Raw genomic sequence first — 26,997 nt, forward strand, 5'->3', positions numbered from 1 at the left:
TACCCCATTACATATGGGAACAAGGGACAACCATTTTAGTTGAGTCTTTTTTATATTTAAGAAATTAGTGGGTTTTAGACCGGAAATCGGTTGGTTTAGTGGGATGAGACATTAGGTCTCTTAAGCAAGGTCAGGAGTTCGAATCTTGGCGTTTGCGAATGGAGCAAACTGGGTTGAGAGGGTCGCCCTCGCTTCTGCAGTACCCAATCTAGATTAGTTGGTCAATAGATCAGATATCATTGATTAATTCAAAAAAAAAACTTTGGGTTAATATTTTATTCATTCATTTTTGAGAATATGAAGAGTTGGGTCAAATACATTTATTTGATTTACTTGTAAATACACGTTCTTATCTTATATATTGATTATGTATTTATATATCATCATGTATTAAACATTAACTTCATGTAAAAATACAGGGTGGATAATATTTAGAACTTAAATGATCAGTTTTGGTCCGTTTTAATACTTAAACTTTCAATTTTTTCTAAATCATACCTAAAGTTTAGTTTTTGTTTTATTTCAATACCTCGTTAAAAATTTAGCCTTAAGTTTTTGAATTTTTTTAAAAGTTTAGGTATTAAAACGAACAAAAAATGATAGTTTGGGTACTAAACACGTTAGTTTTTAACAATGAGGGTACTAAAATGAAATAAAAACTAAATGTTAGATATGAATTTGAAAAAAAATTGAAAGTTTAAAAGGGATAAAATTGATTGTTTAGGTACTAAAGGCGTAGTTTACTCAAAATTATATATAATTAATAAATCATTTTATAATTGACCATAAAAAATGGAACTAAATAATAATATAGAACATTTTTTCACAAACAGTTTTAATTTTAGTTATTATAACTTAACACTGATTTATAAAAAAAAACTCCGTAATTAATATATCAAATAGTAATATTCATTATTATATAAGATTAGCACATCACTTGTAATTTCTTTTTAGTGTAAATTAGCATTTAGTAGCTATTAATTTTGATTTGTTTTAGTACTTAAACTTTTTAATTTTTTTAAAATCATACCTAAATTTAGTTTTTATTTTATTTTAGTATCACACCATTAAAAAATTTAGTTTTTGTTTTATTTTAGTATCATCTCTCAAAATTTAACGTTAATTTTTTAAAAGATTGAAAGTTGGGTACAAAAATTGACCAAAACTGATAGTTTAGGTACTAAACGCGTTAAGTTTTAAACGAAAGAGTACTAAGATAAAATGAAAACTAAACATTAAATATGATTTTAAAAAAGTTAAAAGTTTATGTACTAAAACATATGACAACTGGTAATTTAGATATTAAATACGTAGTTTATCTCCTTTTTATTACTTAAAGACTTAAAAGAGGATTTACATTGGGCAGTAATTTTAGAAAGTTAGATATATGTGGGCTTGAATCGCCGGTATGCACAACATGTCCACTGGTCTTATAGAATACTTCAAATAAATCGCAAATGAACCTTTTAATGTGGACATGACTCGTTGATGCATTAATAAGAAATATTATTTTAGTCTTAATTAATATTAAATATCAAAATTGATATTGAATAATTAAATTTTACTCGTAATATAAATTCCATCTTTATTAAAATAAATAAAAGACGTGTTTATGACTTATGTAAAAAAAATAGTTTTTTAAACGATTCTTATCTAGGGAAATGAATGAAAATTTTGCTCATAATTGGTATATGTTTTAAAAATTCTTGACTGTTTGACGATGAATATTAAAATACCCTTATAATATGTAGTGTTCGAACTTAAAATTTATAAAAATAACAATCATTATTTTAATCACTGAGATAGAGATGATAAATGGGTACAATTTAGGGATGGCAGTATGACCCGAACCCGACGGGAAAACCCGAAACCCAATCAAGTTCGGGTCGGGTCGGGTTGAATGATATCGGGTTCTGGTTCGGGTTCGGTGATTCTTTTCGGGGATTTTTTCGGGTCGGGTTCGGGTTCGGGGAAAGGTATCCCCCGCCCCGCCCCGATTATATATATATATATATATAATATTTTATAATTTTTATATTAATTATATATATAATATTTTATATATTTTATATTAATTATATATAGAATATTTTCGGGTTCGGGTTCGGGTTCGGGTATAATATTTCAGGTCGGGTTCGGGGACGGGGCAAAAAAAATCCCCGATGGGGCGCCCCGATAAAAAACCCGTCGGGGATGGGGATTTATTTCGGGTTCGGGGACAGGGCGAGCAAAACCCGCCTCGAACCCGACCCGTTGCCATTCCTAGTACAATTTCGTGGATTCTGCATCGTAACTTTAGTGGGTAGTGGACGGGTGTGGAATTAGAAAGTGGTACCCGTCGCGGGTAGTGGGCGGGTGATGGGTTTGAGACCTTATCCGCCCCGCATCCGCCCACCCCGTATCGACCCGCCACACATCCACCCACCCCGCAAATACCCATTAAATTTTGGATCATCATAAATTTAGGTATAATTTTAGGGTTTGTCATTTATGTGTGTCAAAGAACAAAAATATTATGTGTTTGTCATTTATGTTTCTCAGCTTTAATTATGTCTTTTGTTATAGTGTTTTATGTACTTTAAGATCTATGTTAACACTTAACTCAGATAATCTTTGATTTATTTTATTATGTTTCTTAATGGACGTGTTTGTTGCTTATGTATAACTTAAGGTTGTTATCAGACGGGTCTAGCCAGGTACGTCTCTAATTAGGATAGTGGTGTGGGGATGGATTTGAGAATGTACCTGCATGAGCAGGTGTGGATTTGAAAAATTTTAACTACCATAGGTGGTGGACGGATGGTGAATTTAAAAATATTAGGTGAATTTGAGGATAGAAGAGGGGATATCCACACCCGACCAGCCCGTTTTACATCCCTACACTGAGATAGCTTAACAAGATTCTTCGTCAAAGTTTCCTTATAACCACATGGGTTTGCAGTCTTTGCTTGGACCGTCACTCGACAGGCAAATCCATTAGGTTGAAATTGTTTCTCCCTTTGCGGCTAAAAGGGCTGACATTCAATAGATCCGTCAAAAGAAAAGGTTTCCCTTGCTTTAAATGATAAAATTGGTAATATCATGGTTGGGGGGAAAAATAGTCAAATGATAAGTGGAAAAGTTTTGAAAGTATAATATCGTATGGATCATATTTTATATTAATTTAAATAAATAATAATTTATATTTAAGGTAGAGTGTATTTAAAATATAAGGTAAAGTATACCAATGGTCCTTCGACTATAGGATATTGTTTTGTTAAGTCTCTCGACTGTTAAAAGTTGTAAAATGGTCCCGACTATAATATGTTGCTCTGTTGAGTCCATCGACTATTAAAAGTTACAAAATGGTCACTCGATTATTCGTATATTTCAAATCATTTGTTTTCTGTTAAAAGAATTGACGACGGTCTGAGCTGGACATTAACCCGCTGATTATGATGTGAAAAAGTATGATCCTAGAATCTTAAACGACTATCATATCTCAATCATCGTGTGAACGTCTAGCTCAAACGACCGTCGATTTTTTAATGGAAAATGACGAATTTGGAATATATGAATAGTTGGGGGTGAGCATTTTGTAACTTTTAATAGTCGAGAGACATAACAAAGAGACACTCTATAATTGAAGGACCATTTTATAACTTTTAATAGTCGAGAGACTTAATAGAGCATTACCGTATAATCGGGACCATTTGTGTAGTTTTACCCTAAAATATATTAACTAAAGTTTGGATATGCATAGGGATGACAACGTGTCTGATTGAGTCGGATTTTTGGTCAACCCGACCCGACCCAAAAAATATGTATCCTTCACCAGAATTTGAATCGAATCGAAAATTATAAATCTTTCATCCAACCTGACCGACTCGAAAAATATATATATTTTCACGTGACTTTCATGTCACTTATTTTTCTTGATTTAACATACAAGTGATTAAAATAGTAACCAATTGAAAGAGTAAATTAGAAAAGGTATAATATCAAAAATAGCCTTTAACATTTATCAAAAGTCATTTTGTCCCCTATTCTTTTTTTGAGCATTTTGGCCCCCAACGTTTCACTTTGTGTAAAAATCTCCCTTTATATATTAAAATCATTAATTATACATGATTAACGCTCTAAAATAGGAGCCTTTTTAACCTAAAATAAAATATTGACGATTAAAGTGCCTCAGAAAAATAATAAGAACAAATTGATTATTCTGTTAAATATTAAAGTTTTTTTGTCTTAAAATCATACACTAAGGCCAAATGCTCAAAAAAAATAGAACAGAGAAAAAATGACCATTTTGATAAATATCGAGGGTTAATTTTGGTATGATGCCATTAAAACATTATAAACTTTAGTGACCAAAATAGAAGAAAAAATAAAGTTGGGTGATGACATTTATAGTTTATCTAAAACATTAGTTTTCAGTCAATTGCTGACAAAGCTGTGTACAGTTAATGTGTGTCACCAACTCTGTCGGGAAGATTACAAAACTTTCGCCCTCCTCGCACTTTTTTCTCTCCCAATCCCAATTCCAGCCGCCGTGTACGCCGCCCCCATATCCAGAATTGCACCTAATTTCCATATATTTCTTCCTCGAAACTTCTTCCTTTCATTTTTCCGATTAGTTTTCCCCCAACTTTATAAACGTTATTCTTCATCGTTGTTGGATTACTTTATTGTTGGATTTCCGTGTGGTCGCATCAAAAACTCAATCGGGTACGTTATTCTTCATCTCCTGTTTTCTATATATTAAATCCGTAATTGAAGAACTCAAAATCTATTCCTTTAGGTGACTTGATTATTTTGTTGATTCTAATTATAATCTCAGGATCGCCTCCTCTCTTTCTTTATTCATTTTAGATTTTCTTTTAATGAGATGAGATGACAGCATCACAAAATCATGTATTTGAATTTTTGGAAGCAAAGTTAAGTGTATGGCTATTGTTTTAATGAAATTTAAGCTTGAGATTTGGAGTTCCAAGAAAAGAGTATTGAATTGTTCAATCAGCCTTGGGATTCTTCTTGTGTAATTTGGATGTAATTTGTGCTTATTTCCTTGATTTTTGGCATTCTTTTATTGTTCTCTCTGATTGTGTGATTGCAGATGGTGTAAAGAGCTGCTGTAATTTTATCAGAGAAGCTGTTGCTTGACTTGGTTTTCTAAATTTTGAATCTTTTTTCTTCACAGCATGGAGAAAAGCAACAATGATGATGATTTTACCTTTTGTCAGGTAAGTTAAAGTTCTATAGTTCTCATGATCGTGACCTTACATTATACCTTTTCATTGCGTGTATTAACTTAGTATATCAAGAAGTATTGCTCTTTGTAATGATGTTTTTATTTTATTGTAAGAATAGTTAAATTTTGGGTTTTTGGTTTAGGTTGGGTCACTGACCGATCAAAATGGTGTGGAGGCGAATAATCTAGCAGCTGATGTTGGTAGTATTGCCATCAAAGACGAATCCTCAAGCTGCAGTGACAATAATAAGGATGGTGGTTTTCCCTGGAAAGATAAACAGCCACATCAGGCTACTGTTGGTTCTTTGAGTTTCAGTGTTACTGATGCTTCACATTTGAGATCATCGGGTGAATCATCAAGAGAAGTAGCACCCGGAGATGCGGGTACTCCAGCCAAGAATGCAGAAAAGCCAAAGAATTCTACTAGAAAGCCTGCACCTCGGGCCAAGGTTCCTTTTGAGAAGGGTTATAGTCAAATGGACTGGTTTAAGCTTACTCGTACACATCCTGACCTTGCAGGTATGATGTGAAATCGCTTCTAGGACTCCCTCCCCCCAATGACCTCTAATGGTAACACTAACTGCACGTCTCTTCTATATTTCAATATAAATCATGTGTTTTAGGATTGAAAGGGCAGTCAAATAGGAGGCTTATTTCAATGAGTGAAGTTAAGCAAAACCAAAAGGATGGTTCCATGTGGACTGTTCTGAAAGGACGTGTGTACAATATTTCTCCATACATGAAGTTTCACCCCGGAGGTTTGTACATGACTTTTCATATTCCCCTTAACTTTGAATCCGTTACTTCATGGTTTCTAGTTGAGCATAGAATGAAATGTGTGACGACATTATTAGTTATGGTGGAATCATTGAGCTGAGATATAACAAGTCAACTTTTATTTTCCTATATTAGTTTTGTCCATGAATTTTGTAGTGTAATAATATATATATTTTGTCTAGAAAAGGCTATTTAACTATTTTGACAATATGATTTTTCTCAGGTGTTGATATGCTCATGAAGGCAGTGGGAAAAGACTCCACAGCTTTATTCAGTATCCTTTAAGAAAAATCTATTTATGGTTGAGGCCGAGGTAATGCCAACTTTACATGTTCTTCAGTTGAAAAAAATGTTTGCATGACATTGGACTAGGGTTAATAGTACTTAGTTATTGTACAATTTCAACTTAACATATTGAATTTGGGAGTTGATTAGAAACCCTTAGTAGAGATGCTTGAAAGCCTAGCTTAAGATATAGGACGGCCTTATAATCAATGTCATATATATATATTTTCTCACCTTTTATAAAAATGGGGAAAGTACAAGATGCTATTCTCCTCGGTGTTTGAATTTTTAAAATTATGCGACATCCCTTAACCCGTGTTCAAGACAAATACCATGCTTGGGTAAACTTCGAATTCTTGCTGGAAAAATGTTTGGTTGGTATTTTGGATGATAGTGAAGGCAAACAGACGTGATAAACCCCTCTTCCTCTGGATTCAGCCTTTGTTGTTGGCTGTTGTTATTGTTCTTGGTGCAGGAAGAGGATGCTTATTATCCGGAGTTGGATTGTGTCATTCGATTCTATAAATCTGAATTCATAGAAGATGGTGAATGGAATAAGTTGTACTACACACATGCATTGCTGCAATGTGATATTTCGAGCATCATATTTAGGTTATGATTGGAGGGTACATTGACACTAAATTTTCTAGTTGAAGGAAGAAAATAATACCAGCTAGAGTTCTAATGATCAGTTGTATTTAATACAATGTTGTTTTTGGTTCTATTGATGCACTGATTCTCGATTTGATGCGCATATCGGGCAGTAATAAATCTTCTTGATGGAAGCGATGATCTTCGTGTGTGTATTTACTTCCGACCTCGATAAATTGGTACCTCCCGGTAACACGTTCGAGCTGCATAGTATTGTCGTAAGCTTCACAATGATAAAATCAGTGTTGTGGATCTCTTTCTTCTTCATAGATATCACAATAATGTCGTAGCAGATAGTAATGAGAAATCTTGATAAGCAAATATCGAAGAATGTTCATCGCATCCATGTCGAGCAGCGTTTGCCATGACTCGTTTTTGTCAAATTGGTGTTAATCTTGAAAAATATACGACTGGTGTCGATTTAAAAATTAAATTTTTAGGTGATATATAAAAAGATTGATTATAAATGTTTAATTTAAAACAAATTTTATTTTATAGATAAATTATAAAAAATATCAATTCGATTTATTCAATTGCTTTAATTTAATAGAAAGTAAAAAAAATCAATTCTATTTATTCAAGTTATTTTTTTTTCATTCATGGCAGCGTTGGAAGACCACCACCGGTGTTTTTGAACTCTCGATGTAGGTTTTTATTTGGTTTTCTTCTTGGGTTTTTTTATTTTACCTGAATACATGGTTGTTACTTTTCCGATGCATGATTCATCTGTTCGTTTGTTCAAGACGGTTCGTTGATTATCGCATAAAGTGTCGGATGGAATTGCTGTTAAGGGGAGATCATCTTTTTTTTATATGAACATGCATATCCTAATTGTTAGAGAGATTTAATAAATAATAATAATAATAATAATAATAATAATAATAATAATAATAATTGTTAAAGAAATAGTAATAAGAAAATGCAATCAAGGTTCCCTTTTCCCATACAAGGACAAAAGCTTGTCGTTCAAAACCAAAACCATTGCTTCCAAATTGTATGTTCTTCCCACCTGCATTATCAAAACATAATTCAATTCAATCCATTCTCAAATCTACACAATAATAGTATAATTTTATTATATAAGTCGTTTTGACTCAAGTAAAAAGTTGGGGACTAAAGTGCTTCAGGAAAAAGATTAGGGATCAAAATGAATATTTAATCAAACGTTATGAGTGAATTTAAATCTTTATCTTTTTTTATCCTAACCCTAAATTGTTTAATTTTATCTAACCTAAAATTTACCGGCTTTAGCCCAACTTGCATCTCAAAGTGTTTAAAAAAATGATGCGTCATTTGTTGATAAAAAAGAGAAAATAATGTGACAATTGTAAAAATAATAATAAAAGAATCTCACTCCATTGTTGTCGTTAATTTTTTAACGATTGATGATAAAAATAGAAAAGAATAACCCCGGTTACGTTTTTAAAAAAAAATTCAATGACCAAAATATGAGAGAAGCAATAAGTTGGTGACTATTGGTGTAGTTTACTCATTTTTCAAGAGCAAACTAAGTAAATACTTAAACTATTACCTTTATTTTGTTTTGGTACCAAAAAATTATTTTGTTTTCAAAACCATATTTAAAGTTTAACTTACCTTTTAATTTGATTATTTTTATATGTGCATCATTCATAATTAATTTTATTCTCTCTCTTATTTCGTTCATTATATTTTTAATTTTTTTTTAATTTATTTACTAAATTTTTACATTACTCCTATTTTGGTCACTATAAATTATTTTATTATTATTATACGGCATGGTATTTTTATATATTATTAAACATAAAAATAACTTAAAATAAATAACAAAATAATATTTATTTATTATTAAATTTAAAATAATTTAAAATAATCACTGTCCTTTTCTTGTTACCGTTGACCACCATCTAAATTTAATTTTATATTAAATAATAAAAATATCATATTATATCAAAATAATATTTACCTGAAAGTTCAAGTTGTAGAAGATTCGTCCACCAAATGACTCGAAGCAAGAAGAGTCCATTAGGAACAGTCCGTCGTCTTCTAAACCGAGCAAGACAGTCGACAACGGCGGAGTCTGAGCCGCCGCCGCGAGTGTTGAAATCTGAATCGCGATTTCCGTTTCACTGACCTTACTGACAGAAACTGTGAACGGCGAGTCTGATTTAAATCCCTCCAACATTTTTCTTTTGCTTTGCTGTTGATGATCGACATCTGGCCTGGAAATGGTTGAAAGAATGTGTTCCTTCTTTTGAATCAGTTTCTCCACTTGCGCTTGTAACTCCGGTATGTATTTCAGCATCCCTGAAACTGTCGCCGGGATGCTTAACCTTTTCTGCAACCAATCACGATCAACAATTCGAAGGTTGAAATCTCAGAAAACGATCCATTTAATCCTTCAACTTTGAATTTATTTTAATTTAATCCTTAAATAATACATATAAACCTTTGACACGAACTCGACGAATTCCGTTTCGACCCGATGTTATAGGGCTGGTTCCATTTTTTATTAGAAAACGTCAGTGTGATAAAAAAAATGAAAGTTAAAGTAAGAAATTTACTAAAATACCATAGTCATTTTGGATATTAAACTAATATATAAAGGTTGAATATTTCTTTATATTTAGGGTAAACTACGTATCTAGTACCTAATATCAACTTTAGTTTGTTTTAGTACTTAAACTTTTATTTTTTTTTTCAAACTTATGCTTAAAATTTAGTTTTTATTTCATTTCATTTTAGTACCCGCCATTAAAAACTTTTAATTTTTGTTTTATTTTAGTAGTCCGTTCAAAATTTAACGTTAAGTTCTGAAAAAAATTAAAAGTTTAGATACTAAAACAGACCAAAACTGATAGTTTAAGTACTAAATGCATTAATTTCTTAACGGCGAGGTACTAAAATGAAAAAAAAGAATTAAATGTTAGATATGGTTTTGAAAAGATTAAAAGTTTAGGTACTAAAATAGACCAAAACTGATAGTTTAGGTACTCAATGTGTAATTTACCCTTGTATTTATTTCAAATATTTTCAGCTACTCAAAATTAAATTCGCACATGATCAAGATGAATAAGTATATTTGTACCGATTGCTCCGATGGTGGAAGCAGTGAACGAAGGGTGGAGTATAAGGTGTTCATTTTCCGTCGTCGGTCACGTTCGCTGGCGTTGTGATTAAGCTTCTTGACAACGTCGGGGTTGTTGTCGTCGTCGCCAGTGGTGTCTCCGGTGAACAACAGGGAGCGGTCGAGGTCGAGGTCGAGCTGAGGCAGATGAGGGAGTGTAAAATGATGGAAATCATCGAGGGTAACAAAGCCATTGCTGATCTGATTGTGGCCGATGGGAGCATCTAGGGGCCACTCACACACCGGAAACAAAGGGGTTAATGCACACATTGTTAAGTAGGATCGATGTGGGATTAATGAATGTTTATACTTATATATATATATATATATATATATATATATATATATATATAATATATATATATATATATATATGTATGTCGATGGAAGGTATATTTGATGTGTTCTCATGTTCACACTGAGAAAATAATTGATTAATGCTTTGACAAATGACACCTTACCTGCCCATACATACATGCATACAAAATCTAGTCCTAAACTAAATCAATTACTTTAATTTAAAATATTTTAAAATATATATGTAAAATTATTATTAATACACACATATGATTATAACCTGAATTAACTTTAATATACAAATAGAATATCAATAAACCCTATATCAATATAACCTAGAAGCTTATGGGTAAGCTCATGTGGTGAATGCCATGCACGTGGGTGAAGCAGGCTTTTCGCTTACCTGCGCATGCAATAACTATGAGTCCACGTGCCTGGCAGATGCCATTCATTATTGTGTTTCTATTTTGGTTACCTGGCTTTACAATTTTCTAATTTTGTCACTCACTTTTGAAATTCATTTTTTTTCACTCCATTAGGGGTGCTTATCGAGCGAGTCGATTGTGAGTTGGACGTTGCTCGACTCGTGCTCATTAAAAAGTTTTGTTGCTCGACTCGACTCGACTCAACTCGTTGCTCATTAAACTAGTTAAAATTTTACTCAATTCGTGCTCGTTAAGAAAACTCGTTGTTCGCGTCGTTGTTCGATACGCTTACCGAAATTTTTACTTTATTTTCTTAACTATAGGTAAAATCTATTAATACTATATAAAACTTAATATAAACATAAATTAATAAATTTAACCCCAAAAATTTATCAAAAGAGTGTATTAAGTAATTTTAAAGTCTAAACTCCAGCACGATCCAAGTGGCCTCCGCGGTAAAAGAATTGTTTATATTCTTAAGGAACTGTGTTCGAGCACCATATATGTCAGGGGTGTGAGCATTTAACGTTGAAAGGTTGAAAATTATCTTCGAACAAATATTACCTTGTACTTACTCCAAATTATTTTAAAAAAATTCTAAACTCCAAAATAACAATCTATAAAAATATTAAAATAATAAATAAGGTTTGCTTTTTGAATGTATGAAATAACTTTTTAAGATAATTACTAAAAAAATTAAATACAAAAATTAACGCGAACTTATCGAGTTGAGTTGGATTTCGTTAAACTCAACTCGTTAAGGTCTCAAGTCGAGCTCGAACTCGAATCAAGTCAACTCGAATCGTTTCCCCAAACTCAATCGTTTGGAACTTGAAGTCTTATGGCTTGCGAAGAATGAATCGAAGGTTAAAAACAAGGATTTGATTATGTAATGAACAATTTTTCCATCTTTACTCCTTTCCGTCTTCAGAATGTCGTTTAGAACAGGTAAGAAAAGTGCTTAAAGAATAATACATACTTGTAAGAGAAAAGTAAAAGAATCAGCAGCATTGATATGGAATTGTTTTCTCTGGACTTTGTATCCTCTACAGAGCTTGATCCTCGTCTTTCCAGTATTGAATGTGTGAGTCGAGCGTGATGAATGATCTTGTCCATTGATATCGGAAATGGCTACCTACAAAAGACATGGAGTGAAGAAACTTCGATTAGAGGTGGATGGTACAAATATTCCTACCATGTCCAATGGTTCAGACCCATGGAAAGCAATGGAGCATTATCAGAACAAGGCTGAAGTTTTATGCATGAACCAAGAGTTTCAGACCCATGGGAACTGAAAACGGGGATGGACCGAGGGACTAGTGGAGACGGTCGCCTCTTCTGAAAATTTTGAATTCCCGTCCTGCTCTATCCTACAAGGATATGGTTACTGGCTCCAGTTCTCCTCAACAGACCAATACCGCTTTCAACCAGGACGATGACGATATAGAATTACTTGCGGAGGATATCTCTTTAGGAGTCTCCAATGGTCTCCCAACCATTGATTTCTCCAAGTGTGTTCAAGCTCTTTCCCACAAAAGCATGGATATGACCCTCGTTGTTAAAGTTCTTGGTCGTCGCATCGGCTACAATACGCTTCATAACCGTATGTATAGTCTCCTAATCATTTATGGTGTCAATCTCCTACCAAAGTTAACATGCAAAGTGCAGGTTCCCAAGGAGAAGAAAGAATCCGAAGCTTTGCAAGCGAGACTCAAAACCCCTGAATGTTACCCCTTCTGTTGTTCTTTGTCCTAATCAAAATTTGATAGCTTGCGTGAAATAAATTAGTGTTTGAAGGTAAAAACATAAAAAAAAAACTAGCTGACCCTATTCTCATATGTAATGGGATGAGGGGAGGTAAGGTAATAGGCAGCTTCCGTGGAAGACCTCCGGCAGTCAGAATTATGAATTGCCCACCGTGGGACTTGATCCCACGACCACAAGGTTAAGAGCCTTGCTCTCTATAAACTGAGCTGGACGGGCAATTCTTGAAGGTAAAAACATAGATTGATGCAAATTCATCCTTTCAGTGGATTAATGCTATTGATGATGGCTTGTTTATAAGCAATCCTATAACTTGTAATAAAAATTTATAATTGTTTATATGTTACTTCTTAGAGAGAGAAAAAGTGTTTGAATTTTTATTCAATTTTATTTTATTGCATGCTTAAAATATGTATTTCAATGACTTATTATTATTATTTATCTAATTTAGTCCCTCTTTGAATTTGTTTTCTATTTCTTTTCCTCTCCACCATTTTACCCTCAGATGTTGCATGTTAAACCTGTGCAACTTCTTAAATGAGTATTTAAAGATGGATTAAATTGATGTAATTTTAAAATATCAAAAAATATTTTTCTAGAATTAGGATCAATTTGATAGAATTTGTAAGTTCTGTTGACTAAAATTGTTACTATACCAATGCCACATCACCATTTTTGTTTAGTCAACAATTAGATCTAAAGGTAGCTAATCAAAACAGAAACAAAACGTTAAATATGATTTTGAAGAAAAAATTTATAGTTGAGTGATCAAAACAGAAATGATGTAATAAATGGGTGACTAATTGTGTAATTTACCCTATATTTATATATATATATATAAAGCATGGTTGATTGCATTGGCTTTGCCTAGGATTGGTAGGGTTGTTCATGAACATTCAAGTTTATCCATAAAAGATCAAAATAATAGAGACGAGGGACGAAAACGAGGGCAAATTATTTGTAATGAATTAATGATGAAGACTCCACCATATGGAAGACGAAGACTAATCGATAAGGGGCACATGATTTACGTAAAGGTGAAAGTGATTAGATCAGCGTGGACCTCATGGCTGGCTCTATTAGTTGGAAGACCAAGACTCGCTGTCTGGAAATAAATTATTAGAGGCAACATTGAAGTAACGATGTTGATGCAAGTGTAGAAGAAGCATCACTTCCCAATTTCATTGCTCTCTGTTTGCAATCTCACATTCTCACTTTGTTTTGATTTTGCTGGGATAACAAGAAATCAATCTTATCTAGAGGAGGAGGAGGAGAAGGAGGTATGCTTTCTTCAACTCACTGCTGATTCCCTCTTTTATTTCATCTTTGATTATGATTATGCTATGTGTTTCCTTCTTCAATATGTTGTTTTCTTTTGCGGCTACTGTTCTTTTCCTAGGGGTTTGCTTCCCACTCGTTCTCTAGTTTCTTCTGCTTCTTTATCAGTTTGTTTCAAGGGAAAATATGGAGGCTCTTTTTTCCATTGTCAAAGCTGCTAAGTACACTGTCGATCCTACTGCGCGACAGCTTGGTTACATATTCAAGCATAAGGCCAAGTTTCTGAACCTCCAGACTAAAGTTCAAGACCTGGAGGGTGCAAGACAAAGGCTGCAACAATCTGTTGAAGCGGCTAACAGGAACGGGGAGATGATTTCCGATGATGTTCAAAGGTGGTTGACAGAGGTGGATGAGAAGATCTCCGAGCAGGCCGCAAAGCAATTGCGGGAGGAAGAAGAGAAAGCAACCAAGAGGTGTTTCTTGGGCTTTTGCCCTGATTTCAAGTCCCGTTATCAGCTTAGCAGGAAAGCGGACAAGGAGGCCGACGCCATAACTCAACTCCTTACTCAAAAGGATGCATTTAATACAGTTTCCTACCTTCCTTCTGTTGAAGTGACAGACATTATCAGACCTGTTAAAGAGTACGAGGCCTTCAAATCAAGAAGCGGTGCTTTTGATGAGGTCATGGCGGCATTGGAAGATGATACTGTCAGTATAATTGGAGTGTACGGGATAGGGGGTGTGGGTAAAACTACACTTGTCAAAGAGGTTGCTGGACAAGCCAAGAAGAAACTGTCTTTCGATGAGGTGGTCTTTGTAGCTGTAACACAATCTCCAAACACAGTAAATATTCAAAATGAGATAGCCAACAAATTAGGCCTGAAATTAGACAACGACTCAAGCGTGGACGTGCGAGCTGCCCGGCTACGTGATCGACTAAAGAGAGCCAAGAAGGTTCTTATCATCTTGGATGATATTTGGGAGGAACAGGAGGTGGACACACTTGGAATTCCTACTGCAGACCAACACAAGGGATGCAAGATCTTAATAACCTCGAGGAAGCTCGTTGTATTGAAGTTGATGAGTTGTCAAAAAAGCCTTCCAATTGATGTACTGAAAGAAGATGAAGCATGGAACCTGTTTAAGAACGTGGCTGGTCATATTGCTGAAACATCTGACTTGCAATCTACAGCAATGAAAGTCGCCCAAAAATGTGCAGGACTGCTGCTCGCTATTACAACAGTTGCAAAAGCTTTGAAACATAAGGAGAATTTGTATGAATGGGAGGATGCATTGGAGCGGCTAAAACCTTCTGAAATAAACTACAGGGGGATATCTGGTGCTGTATATTCAGCTATAGAGATGAGCTACACATACTTGGAAACGGAAGAACGTAAATACACTTTCTTGCTCTGCAGTACAATGGGCCATAATGTTGTCATCGAAGACTTGCTGAAATATTGTAGAGGCTTGGATTTGTTTCATGGCCTTGACACAATTGAAAAAGCACGCAACAGAGTGCTGACATTGGTTAGCGACCTCAAAGACTCTTCCCTGTTACTTGATGGTTTCTTCTCTCAAAGGTTTTACATGCATGATGTTGTTTGCGATGTTGCCATTTCAATTGCTTCTAGGGATCATCGTTGGCTTGCTTTAGGAAAGGAAGATGTATTTGAAGAGTGGTCAAACGAGGATACAATGAGAAACTCTCGTCTTCTAAGCTTACATTATGCTAAGGTTAGTGAGCTTCCCGATGAGTTGGAATGTCCAAACCTTACATTTTTCTCCATGCATGGCTCTGTGGAAGTTCCCGATTATTTTTTTAAGGGAATGCAAAGACTCAGAGTCTTGGAATTTGCCCAAACTCATTTTACAACCTTGCCTTCCTCCATTGGTTCCTTGAAAACTCTTTGTCTATTGCGTTTGATAGACTGTGATTTAGAAGATATAGTCATCTTAGGAGAGTTGAGAAATTTAGAAATCCTTGATCTCCGCAGATCTAGAATGAAAGTACTACCAAAGGAGATAGGACAGTTGACCAAGCTAAAGTTGTTAGACTTTAGTCGTTGTTTTCGCCTTGAATCAATACCACCAAATGTGTTGTCAAAGTTATCCAAATTAGAAGAACTATACCTATATGACAGCTTTGATGGATGGGAGGTTGAGGCAATTGAGAATCCAAGAAGCAATGCTAGTCTTGCTGAGTTGCAGTATTTGTCTCGTCTAACCCATTTGGAAATACATATTCCTGATGTGAAAGCTATATCGACTTTCTGGAATACATTTTGGTGTTCAAAATGTAACAATTTTGAAAGTATGCACTTGCCATAAGTTGAAGTACGTATTTACTTCATCAATGGTTAAAAGCTTTGTGCATCTGAAAACACTTGAGGTTTGTAATTGTGATGAAATGAAAGAGGTGATAGAGGGAATATTATAGGCAACCGAAGAATAAAGGATTAGAGGCAGCATAAGGGTGTTCCCTAAACTCGACTCTCTGGAGCTCATAGGGCCAGGGCCGTGGCTAGGTTTTCGGGGGCCCTGTACAAATTCTTATAAAGGCCCCCTATTTTTTAGATATATTCGATTTTGGATAATAATAGTGGCGTTTTTTGACAAACGCCGCAATAGATCCATCTATAGTGGCGTTGTTCGATAAAACCGCATCAATAGTGACGTTTTATTTTTAAAAACGTCACAATAGGTCCATCTATAGTGGCGTTTATTGAAAAACGCCACTATAGATATACTTTTTTGGGGCAGTTTGCACCGCCCCAGCCACGGCACTGCATAGGGCTTCCAAAACTGAAAAGATTTTGCGGTGGAGTTAGTCCGATTGAATTTTCCTCACTAAAGGTTTTAAGCATATGGAGATGTCATGGTTTGAACACATTCTTTTTTTTATAGTGAGAAAAGCGAAGAAGTGTCGACACATTATCTCTTTAATGAAAAGGTATGCTTTAATTATTCATGAATATATAGATATTTCCTATGAATTGCTTATTAGTATTGAACTCTTCCAATTTTGATCAATGCATCCTATGTTTGTGGTGTTAACAAAACAATGGGGAATTGGTGCGGTCTACGTTTCCGAATCTACATCAACTCACTTTGGGACCTAATGCTGGAATGGAAGAGATGATATGTCATTGCGAAGGTCAACAACAACAGCAACTTTTGTCTCATTGCTTTGGCAACCTGAAAGTCGTCAAACTTGAGTGGCATGCAGACCAATTATTGCCATCTTACTTGTTCCGGTTCCGGTTATTAGCCTTACCCGATCTTCAAACACTCAACATAATTGACTCTTGTTTTAAAGAGACGAGATTCCAAAGTGAAGAAGGTGGTGAGGAAAAGCCTGCATCACTGCTACTCTCTCAGATAACTGAATTAGGGTTGTATGAACTTCCTGAATTGATGCATCTATGGAAGGAGAAGGAAGGATTCCCAAATCAAAGGATTCTGAGTGTTTGTGAGTGTCCCAAATTAAAAGTTAATCTAGTTCCATCCTCGGTATCTTTCCGAAATCTGGCGACTTTGAGAGTAGTGGAATGTGATGGAATCATAAAATTAATCACACATCCCACAGCCAAAAGTCTAATGCAGCTCAAGGAAATGTGTGTACCATTGCGAAAATATAGAAGAAATAACACAAGGTGGAGGAGATGATGATGAAATCAATTTCCCCCAACTCAACTGCTTGAAACTTTCGAATCTACCAAAGCTGGAAAGCTTCTGCTCAGCGGGGAATTATAGCTTTGGATTCCCATCCTTGGAAACTCTACTTGTAGAGAATTGCCCAAAGATGAAGATGTTCTCTCAAGGACACTCAAACACTCCAATGTTGCACAAAGTACAAATAGACTTACTGGGAAGAAAAGAGCAATGGGAAGGTAGCCTTAACAGCACCATACAACACCTATTCACACAAAAGGTATGTTTCCTCAAATTTCATTCACTACAAAAATATATATATACATTTATTGACTGAAATTTATGTTTACTATCTGATATGAGGGGTGTAAACGTTATATACTGACGGGTTTCCAATCCGTCAGTACATGTTCATATTACTGAAGTGTCATGACGACTTTTTTAGAAGCGTATTTAGAATAAATTTAGAAATCGAAATTAAGAATCGGAATTTTAGAAAAGATTTGAAACGTTTGAAGTCATCATTAACCTTTGAGATTAGGTAAATTGAAAACTCAAGATAGACCCTTTTAAATAATTTTTTTTTTTTAAAAAAAATGTGATTTGGCCTGCGATTTAGAGATTATGGGTTCGGGAGTCGATTACGCTTGGGGAAGGATTAACACATCCACAACGTCTAACCTTCAACAACAAATTTGTCCCTATATTGAAAATTAAGAAATTCAAATATTTATTTAATTAATGATATTTTATTCCCTAAAATAAGAATATTTAACCTAATTAAAGAATTTTTTTAAAGACACAATATTTATATATTTCCAATTAAAGAAGAAACTAACACCCTACTTGGAATTAAGGGGATTATTTCTTGTGTTTTAATCGAAATAATGAAATATTGTCATTCTTAAAAAATTAAACCCCAAATGAAAATCAAAGGTGACAAGCTAGTCAAATTATTATTTAAAAGAATAAGGGTGTTCCTTGATTTAAAGAACGAATGCCAATCTTTTGATGTTAATCAAACAATGTCCTTAGCAATTTAAACGTAGGAACAAACATCTACCCTTTTTGTTTTAATTAATGAGCATATTTAATTTTTAGAGTGACCACTAGCAGAATACTTATTTATTCAAAAATGTTGAAAAAGAAATACCTAGTTATTTTAAGACCATTCCTTTCAATATTTAAAAATAAATATATATTCTATTTTAATCAAATTATGAATTTATTTATTTATTTCCAATTAATTTTATTAAAGAAACTAATCCTAAAAGAATCATTCTAAACTTAATTAATTTCTAATCAAATAACTTAAACTAAGGTTCTAACTAATAACTAAAGCTAAAATTTAAAGAACTTAAAGTCTTAGTGTAGATGCTCATTTCCTTCAGGGATTTTTATTCAAGTTTTTATATATATTATTGTTGTTTTCCTCTTTAAATTAGTAATGTTTTAATTAGTTAATTAATATTTGTCACTAAATATATTATATATTAATATTTATTGTTAAATATATAGGTTGTATATATATATCAGCATTTTCGAACCAAGAAAAAAATCAACAAAAAAAACCACCATATGCAAAAGAATCCATCAACAACCCAAAAAACGGGAGGGATATTCGAACAACCAAAAAACCCAAAAGAGAAAAAAGAAAGCAAATGAAAACGAGAAAAGGAATAACTATGAACTTGTATTTATTAAAAGTGTTCAGAATTTGAATCCCGATGTTATGAATAAAATAATTATATTAGAAAAAGTCATACTTATGATAAATTTGATATATAAAATTATATAAAATAAAGTGTAAAGTATACAAATAATACTCCGACTGTATGATGTTAATTTTCAGTCTTTTGGCTATTATACAAAATATCCCCAGATTATAAGGTTTTGTTAAACTTTAGTTTTTATATATGATTTTGAAAAAAAATGAAAGTTTTATACATTAAAACGGACCAAAATTTAGGTACTAAATACATAATTTACCTTAAAATTAAAATTGAATAGGACTTGTACTATGGTTGAAGTCACCATCTACGGCTATTGTAAATAGGTACATATGTTATCAATTGTTTCGTGTAAAATATTGAAAAGGTTGGGATAGCGAGTCGCATTGAAAATAATGGAGGTCGTATTGAAAATAATGGAGGTCGTGACATTACTCATTTTTGAGTCCCCATGAGCCATGGATATCAGATTGACGATGGAGGTTGTCGATACCGTTTTTCGCCCAGACGGGAAAAGTTCGATATCGACTCGGGAGTTTTCTCTTTGAAAATCGTTTCGAAATATTGAATAAAATTCAAAAATGTTTTCATTTTCTTCTGGCTCACAATCAAAACAAATTGTAAAACAAGAGAGGTCGGTGACGGTTCACATAAAAATAACGATGATTAGAAGGTAGTATATATCCAAAATATTTCTGAAATCTTAATGGACTCTTTAATTTCGTCTCTTAATGAAGATTAAGGGTAGATTTTAAATATTTTCTTTACAAATATTGATAATTTATAAAAATAAACAAAAAGTATACGATTTATTATATTTTTTTATAATTAAACTGGGATGATTATAAGTGGTATCTGTTCTAAATATAATTCTCAATTATTTGGCAATAAATGTTCAATCACATTACTATAGTCTCTGGTACTCGAATATATGACTTCTAGAAACAACAACGATTATTTTAACTATTGAGGTAAGTTGGTTAGTACGATTAATTATATTAATTGACTTCAAGTTCACTAGCAAACGGTATAATGACTCTATTCATAGTATTAATAAATTGATTAGGAATTGTCTTAAGTTTTCTTTTTTATAATTCAAAAAGATTATTTTTATTATTTTAAGAAGCACTTAGATTAAACAAATAAAAAGTATATATTAAAAAATATAAGATATTAAAAAGTCTTAACCCGTGGCTCACCGGGCACATGGTAGGGTCTAAACCAAAGCTTTCATTGTTGTGCCCTCAACGTAATAAACATGCCGGAAGTTGACGGACTTCTCAATATGACTGATATTATATTATTGTGTAATTTACTCATTTAGAATTTTAAATTTTTATAAAATTATATCTAATGTTTAGTTTTTATTTCATTTTATTATCCCACCTCTGAAAACTTAATCGATGGGCTGACAGGGGGTATATTTTCGATGGACGGACAATTAATCCAATTGTGGACCATGAGAGAATGACGAGTCGACCAACATAGTCTAATTTTAGGCCCATCAGGCGATTGACGACAAAGATCGGAGGATGAAAAAGTTAAAGAGTCCAACATCGGTTGGGGGAGATTGAGTCACTTTTTGGTGAAATGGAAGCTAGAATCACATTCAAATTATCAAAAAGGTGCTGGCTAAAAAGTTAGGGCTTTATTGGTCGACGAATACAACAATAGTTGACTATAGACATGATGACCGACGAGCCCGTCCGTTAAATTTTTAACAGTGTGATATAAAATGAATTAAGAACTAAATGTTAGTTATGATTTTTAAAAAAATTAAAAGTTTAAATACTAAAACAGATAAAAAAATAATAGCTTATGTACTAAACTCATGTCATAAAGGTATAGAAAAGTGTCATAAAAAAATACGTTTCATAACGTTAAAATTATCAAAAATAAAAAAAAATAAAGATACACTATTAAATATATATATAATCAAGAATGAACATAAAATTTATATTAAAATGTAAAATTTAAAAAAATGATATTAAATTTTAAAAGTGATATTAAAAAAATATAAAGTTATAAAATTAAATCATCAATATAAAATATAAAAAATATAAAAAAAAATCATTTAAATTTTAAATTTTAAAAGATAAGACTCTACTAACACCTCGTGATCTATTCATGTATATAAAAGTAGGTCACATTGTAGGGCAGCTGTTTTTTGAAGCCCAAATATGGTAAGTGATACTAATGTTGGATTAAAATCCATAATTATGATTAATAGAAAGTTTTTATGTATGCAGAAAATTTCTGTTGAGAGACTCATCCATTAAAATTATGTATACGACGCGTGTCGGTCTGGCCGGGGGCAACAAAAAAAACTATAATCATGGGCACATATTTATAATGTATATTGTTATCATAAAATATGATATAAATTAAGTGATCACTTCGTGGAAATAATAACTGAAGAAATAGATATCTCGTATTTACTTTTATCCCCATTAGAGAGTTTATATTTAAAGGTATGTTTCCGCAAATATAGTATTTATTGTTCTTGACGATTTGGTATGATTTGATCTTAATTTATTTTCATAATTATTAAGTTTGATTCTAACAACAAAATGTTAAATTTCTTCAACTTATAATAATAATGGTAATAATATTAATATGCAAAACTCAATCGTAAATATTAAAATGAGAGATTTTGATAATGAATATTCAAATATTAATATTAGTATTAATAAAAAATAATTAGAATCTATATAATCTTCAAGTTAATATTACGTGTCAATCTCTTATTGTTCGAATAAAATAGAGATAGGAAATCAAATCTAGATGGCCAGGATTTTAGCTTAAGCAAGCAGCAAGAGGCCAAAGAGCATCAAGTAAGAAGAAAAGGCTTAATCAGTTGTTAATCTAACTCAACGCTATAGGCTGGCATTGGGTGCCAATAATGGTGGTTCACATGTCCTTCTTTCACCATTCACCCTCCCCTCCCTTTTTCTTAAATCGCCCCCTTTTGTCTGTTTATTAAGCTCACGCGCCTCCCTAAACGGATGGATCTGAAAATGGGCATGAGTCGAGTTTTCGGCCATCCGATCGACCTAAAATATATACACCCTCTATTTGAAATTTAACCTGACCTGGGATTAGAACGATTTCACTCGGCCTAAACCCGATATGACTTTTTAAGATAAAATTCAAACTCAACCCGACCCGAGATTAAGGGGCGCGTTTGTTTCGCACCTCTGAATGATTCAGTGCTGACTGATTCAGCAAAACAATGCTGAATGATTCAGTGCTGACTGATTCAGCACAGAAGTACATTCTGAATGATTCAGAGCCAGTAAACAAACAACATGTCACATTCAGAGTTAAATCATTCAGCACTTAATCATTCTGAAGAAAACAAACAGCCTCTAAAACGGCTTCATTTGACCTAAATCCGATCTGATTTTTTAAAATAAAATTCAAACTCGACTCGACCCGACCTGAAATAAATATTTTAAAATATATATTACTTTTATTTAATAAAAATAAGAATTTAATTGAAAAAAATAATATAGAAAAATATATCATTATAATTATCTCTGAATATATAAAATATGATTATATTATATTTTGAGTTAAATCAAGTATCTTTAATCATATATCCGAACTCAACCCGAACATATTCTCAAAAAAAAATCGATCCGACCCGCCCTAAACCATAACTTAAAAAAGAAGAAGACCCCAGCTGGATCTGTCGTATTTCTTGTGTGTCTTACACGCGCTTCATGCATGATGTTTTAAATACGAAGCTGATATAATTAAAAATAGCAACTAAAAATCTGCCCAAAATCTCTTCCCCAAATTTTAGGAGAATGTCCCTTTTAATGACCGTTTCACCCTTTGTTTTATGTTGCCCCTGGTATTGTACATTTGTACGGAAATACTTTGGCAAGTATTCTGGTATAATTGAAATTTAATCCTCCATGTTTATATTTTTGTTCAATAAGATCTTATTCTTTTGGGAGCTAAATTTGGCCATAGATTTTTTTCACATAAACTGGTGTGATTTTAATGATAGTAATGATTATATCATTAAATTCTAAGGAGTTAACATGATTAGTTAATTAATTAATTAAGTCCAGCAAATTAATTAAGAAATGCCAGTTGAAGTATAGTTTTCCAAAACTAGATTTTAGAATGTAAATTAATTAAGTCTAGCAAATTAATTGCCAAACCATTAAAAAGGTTAAAACATGTTGAGGGTTTTATACTTTATCAAGAAATGCATTTAAGTCCCTATTGAATTGATAGATTAATTAAGAGTATTTTAATGTTAATTGATTGGTATCCTTGTAACATCTAAATCTTAGTGTGTAAATAAATTATCAAACCCAAATCTATAAAGGTAAAAATATGTTAGGGTTCTTATACTATATCAAGAATTGCAATATGACCATGATTAAACGTTAATATCACATTAGACCCCTTAATTAAAAGTTATTAAACATTTAAAATAATTAAAAATCAATATTTTTTTAATATTATAATGATAACAATATCAATCGAATTAAGATATAAGATTTTATTTTAGTATCAATTATATTTCATGTGATAATAATTAAATATTGTAACGGGGACAAGAGTCAAGCATACGAGTGTACGTGAGATATTTTCCATTTTCTTAAAGAGGAAAACACTAAAAATCAAAGGATAATCTAGTCATTTCATTAAAGGGTGTATTTGTCTAAAACAAGTTTATACGAATTTTTAAAAAACCAACGAACAATCAAGACCGTTCATTAGATCCATCCAACGGTTCTCCCACAACCAAAAAAAAAGGAGGGAACAACCACTCATGACTCAACTCACTTCACTCACTCACTTGCTTCCATTTATATATAGCACTCCAACCCTTCCCTTTACTCGCCATCGCGCATTTCAGCAAGCTCTGCAAATTCATTCGATTTTCAGAAATCCGAGCCAAGGTAAAGTGTTCTCCATTGCCTCTTATAACCAGATCTCAAATTTCTGTGTAACTTTTATGGCATCACGTTTTAGAATTTTACTTTTCGTTCGATATCTCTTCTTTCCGTTTTGTAGTAGATAGATTTCTCTTTGACTTTTGCTTGGATCTGAATTTCCACATCATTTTCTGTTTGTTCTCACTCAGATTATGCTCTGATTACTGCTTTGTTTATGCTTTTTGTTGGATTTCTTTCGGAAGCTTTCGTAAACTAAGCTTTGTTGAAATCTGCACTCGTGTCTGTCAATATTTGGATGTCGTGGACATTAGATCGTAAATCTCTTCGATATGTTTAGCATTTAGATCTGAAGCATTTCATTTTCACTCGATCTTTTGAATCATTTAAAAAAATGCATCCGTTTTATCATAGAATAAAGAATCTAGAGTTAATTTTAGCTCAGTTGTACTCAGTTATGGAAAAATGAGAGATCCTTCAAGGTTGAAATCTGCATCGCCTTTCTTTCAATATTTTGAATTCCTTGGATATTTGATCTCAAATCTCTTGAATATGTGAATGTTTAATAATTAGATCTGAATCTATTGAATCATCGCATTTTTACTGGACATTTTCTCTTAAAAGATGCATTCTTTTTGTCGTAGGTAAATTATTTGGGACTTATTTGAGTTCAATTGTTATCAGTTAGGGAAATATGAGGGAAATCCTTCATGTTCAAGGTGGACAATGTGGCAACCAGATTGGTTCCAAGTTTTGGGAGGTTGTTTGCGATGAGCACGGCATAGATCCAACTGGAAAGTACATTGGTACCACGGATCTGCAGTTGGAGCGTGTAAATGTTTACTATAACGAGGCTTCATGTGGCCGATTTGTTCCTCGTGCTGTGCTCATGGACTTGGAGCCTGGTACAATGGACAGTGTCCGAACCGGTCCTTACGGTCAGATTTTCAGGCCAGATAACTTTGTTTTCGGACAATCTGGTGCTGGAAACAATTGGGCAAAGGGCCATTACACTGAGGGAGCTGAGCTTATTGATTCCGTTCTTGATGTTGTGAGGAAAGAGGCTGAGAATTGTGACTGTCTGCAAGGTAAAGAGATTGTTTCTTTAGGCTCTGGACTAGTATAAATTGATAATTCCATTTAATTTTAGTCCTGAACATATTTGCTATCTTTAGTGACAGTTGTGGATCTGATATGCTATTGCAGGTTTCCAGGTGTGCCACTCCTTGGGTGGAGGAACTGGTTCTGGGATGGGTACCTTGCTAATCTCAAAGATTCGAGAGGAGTACCCCGATAGGATGATGCTTACATTCTCGGTGTTCCCCTCGCCAAAGGTTTCGGATACGGTTGTGGAGCCGTACAATGCTACTCTCTCTGTTCATCAGCTTGTCGAGAATGCCGATGAGTGTATGGTCCTTGATAATGAGGCTTTATACGATATCTGCTTCAGGACTCTCAAATTGACGACTCCTAGCTGTAAGTAAATTCGAGGTCTTCGTTTTTGGTTCGATGATCTTTACTGCTTTTCAGTTGTTGATAGTGGTGGCTGAACCATAATGTGATTGCTACTTGATGTTTTTGACACTTTTTCTAGTTGGCCAGTGCTCTCTTCATCTACTTGTATTTATCTATATGTGTTGCAGTTGGTGACTTGAACCACTTGATCTCTGCAACCATGAGTGGAGTCACTTGCTGTCTCAGGTTTCCCGGTCAACTCAACTCCGACCTCCGAAAGCTTGCCGTGAACCTGATTCCCTTCCCTCGTCTTCACTTTTTCATGGTCGGGTTCGCTCCTCTAACCTCCCGCGGTTCCCAGCAGTACCGTGCTCTGACTGTCCCCGAATTGACTCAACAAATGTGGGATGCAAAGAATATGATGTGCGCTGCTGACCCAAGGCACGGTCGCTACCTCACTGCATCAGCAATGTTCAGAGGCAAGATGAGCACTAAGGAAGTCGATGAGCAAATGATCAATGTCCAAAACAAGAACTCATCCTACTTCGTGGAGTGGATTCCGAACAACGTGAAATCCAGCGTCTGTGACATTCCGCCTAGAGGACTGTCAATGGCATCCACCTTCGTAGGAAACTCGACCTCGATCCAGGAAATGTTTAGGAGAGTCAGCGAACAATTCACGGCTATGTTCAGGAGGAAGGCTTTCTTGCATTGGTACACCGGTGAAGGCATGGACGAGATGGAGTTCACCGAGGCTGAGAGCAACATGAACGACCTCGTGTCCGAGTATCAGCAATACCAGGATGCCACCGCCAATGAGGAAGGTGACTACGAGGACGAGGAAGAGGAGGACGAAGAGCACATGTGAAGAGGCGAATGCTTGAACGAAGCTGTTGGTAATGTAGCATACGGTATAATGATTTTTCGAGCGTGTTTGGCATTCCATGTAATGAGTAATGATCGAGTCTTTCATTTTGCCTTTGTTTCAGCTTGTGAGTTATGTACGATTATTGGATGACTGAAATATTTTGAAAGTGGTAATGGCATATCTATGTTTGCAGTTACATAGGTGTCTACATTTGGTATATTTTTTTTTTATTAATACGAGATAATTACAAGGTAATATATGTTCAAAGAACATTTTTAATCATTTGACATTGAACGTTCACATTTCTAGCATTCATGGTACTCAAACTACGGACATCAATGAATAACAATTCATTTACCACAAAGGTTACATGGTTTGTACTTGTATAAAACTTCAGTGCTCTTGTATTGCGACGATCGATGTTAATAAAAAAAACTGTCAATAAATGTGTAACAAGTAATTTCTTCTTGCAAGAAGGTCCACAGGAAAACAGACATCTTGCACTCAATGCCTTCAGGTTTTATTGGTAGAAAAATGTATGTTTTGTGTCTAAGAAGA

The 26,997-nt window shown here is 33.7% G+C and overlaps 4 protein-coding genes across 6 annotated transcripts; 3 read left to right on the forward strand and 1 right to left on the reverse strand.

Moving 5' to 3' along the window:
- Positions 1 to 4,496: 4,496 nt before the first annotated feature.
- LOC120183981 (cytochrome b5 domain-containing protein RLF-like) lies at positions 4,497 to 6,961 on the forward strand. Of its 2 annotated transcripts, none has more exons than XM_039188560.1 (6): positions 4,497 to 4,707; positions 5,096 to 5,222; positions 5,374 to 5,749; positions 5,854 to 5,988; positions 6,231 to 6,281; positions 6,617 to 6,961. In XM_039188560.1, exons 2-6 carry the CDS (start codon positions 5,181 to 5,183, stop codon positions 6,703 to 6,705), a joined length of 693 nt encoding a protein of 230 aa, XP_039044491.1. In that variant the 5' UTR covers positions 4,497 to 4,707; positions 5,096 to 5,180; the 3' UTR covers positions 6,706 to 6,961. The 2 variants fall into 2 exon arrangements, with proteins under 2 accessions (XP_039044491.1, XP_039044492.1); XM_039188561.1 differs by having other exon boundaries at positions 5,180 to 5,222.
- Positions 6,962 to 7,852: 891 nt separating this feature from the next.
- LOC120183983 (transcription factor bHLH100-like) lies at positions 7,853 to 10,320 on the reverse strand. Its single transcript, XM_039188563.1, has 3 exons — positions 10,011 to 10,320; positions 8,889 to 9,260; positions 7,853 to 7,952 (listed from the first exon to the last, which is right to left on the reverse strand). Exons 1-3 carry the CDS (start codon positions 10,317 to 10,319, stop codon positions 7,869 to 7,871), a joined length of 765 nt encoding a protein of 254 aa, XP_039044494.1. The 5' UTR covers position 10,320; the 3' UTR covers positions 7,853 to 7,868.
- A 3,347-nt stretch (positions 10,321 to 13,667) lies between these two features.
- Positions 13,668 to 21,897, forward strand: LOC120183957 (disease resistance protein At4g27190-like). The gene is made up of 3 exons (XM_039188546.1): positions 13,668 to 13,815; positions 13,935 to 15,878; positions 21,848 to 21,897. The coding sequence occupies exons 2-3, from the start codon at positions 14,000 to 14,002 to the stop codon at positions 21,895 to 21,897; spliced, it is 1,929 nt and encodes a 642-aa protein (XP_039044477.1). The 5' UTR covers positions 13,668 to 13,815; positions 13,935 to 13,999.
- Positions 14,646 to 26,635, forward strand: LOC120184015 (tubulin beta-1 chain-like). 2 transcript variants are annotated; one of them, XM_039188592.1, is made up of 5 exons: positions 14,646 to 14,656; positions 14,765 to 14,767; positions 24,801 to 25,204; positions 25,323 to 25,592; positions 25,760 to 26,635. In XM_039188592.1, exons 3-5 carry the CDS (start codon positions 24,811 to 24,813, stop codon positions 26,437 to 26,439), a joined length of 1,344 nt encoding a protein of 447 aa, XP_039044523.1. In that variant the 5' UTR covers positions 14,646 to 14,656; positions 14,765 to 14,767; positions 24,801 to 24,810; the 3' UTR covers positions 26,440 to 26,635. The 2 variants fall into 2 exon arrangements, with proteins under 2 accessions (XP_039044523.1, XP_039044524.1); XM_039188593.1 differs by lacking the exons at positions 14,646 to 14,656; positions 14,765 to 14,767 and adding an exon at positions 24,065 to 24,122.
- The last annotated feature ends 362 nt before the right edge of the window (positions 26,636 to 26,997 follow it).

This window comes from Hibiscus syriacus, unplaced genomic scaffold (genome assembly GCF_006381635.1).
Source record: "Hibiscus syriacus cultivar Baekdansim isolate YM2019G1 unplaced genomic scaffold, ASM638163v2 tig00112856_pilon, whole genome shotgun sequence".
NCBI lineage: Eukaryota > Viridiplantae > Streptophyta > Magnoliopsida > Malvales > Malvaceae > Hibiscus > Hibiscus syriacus.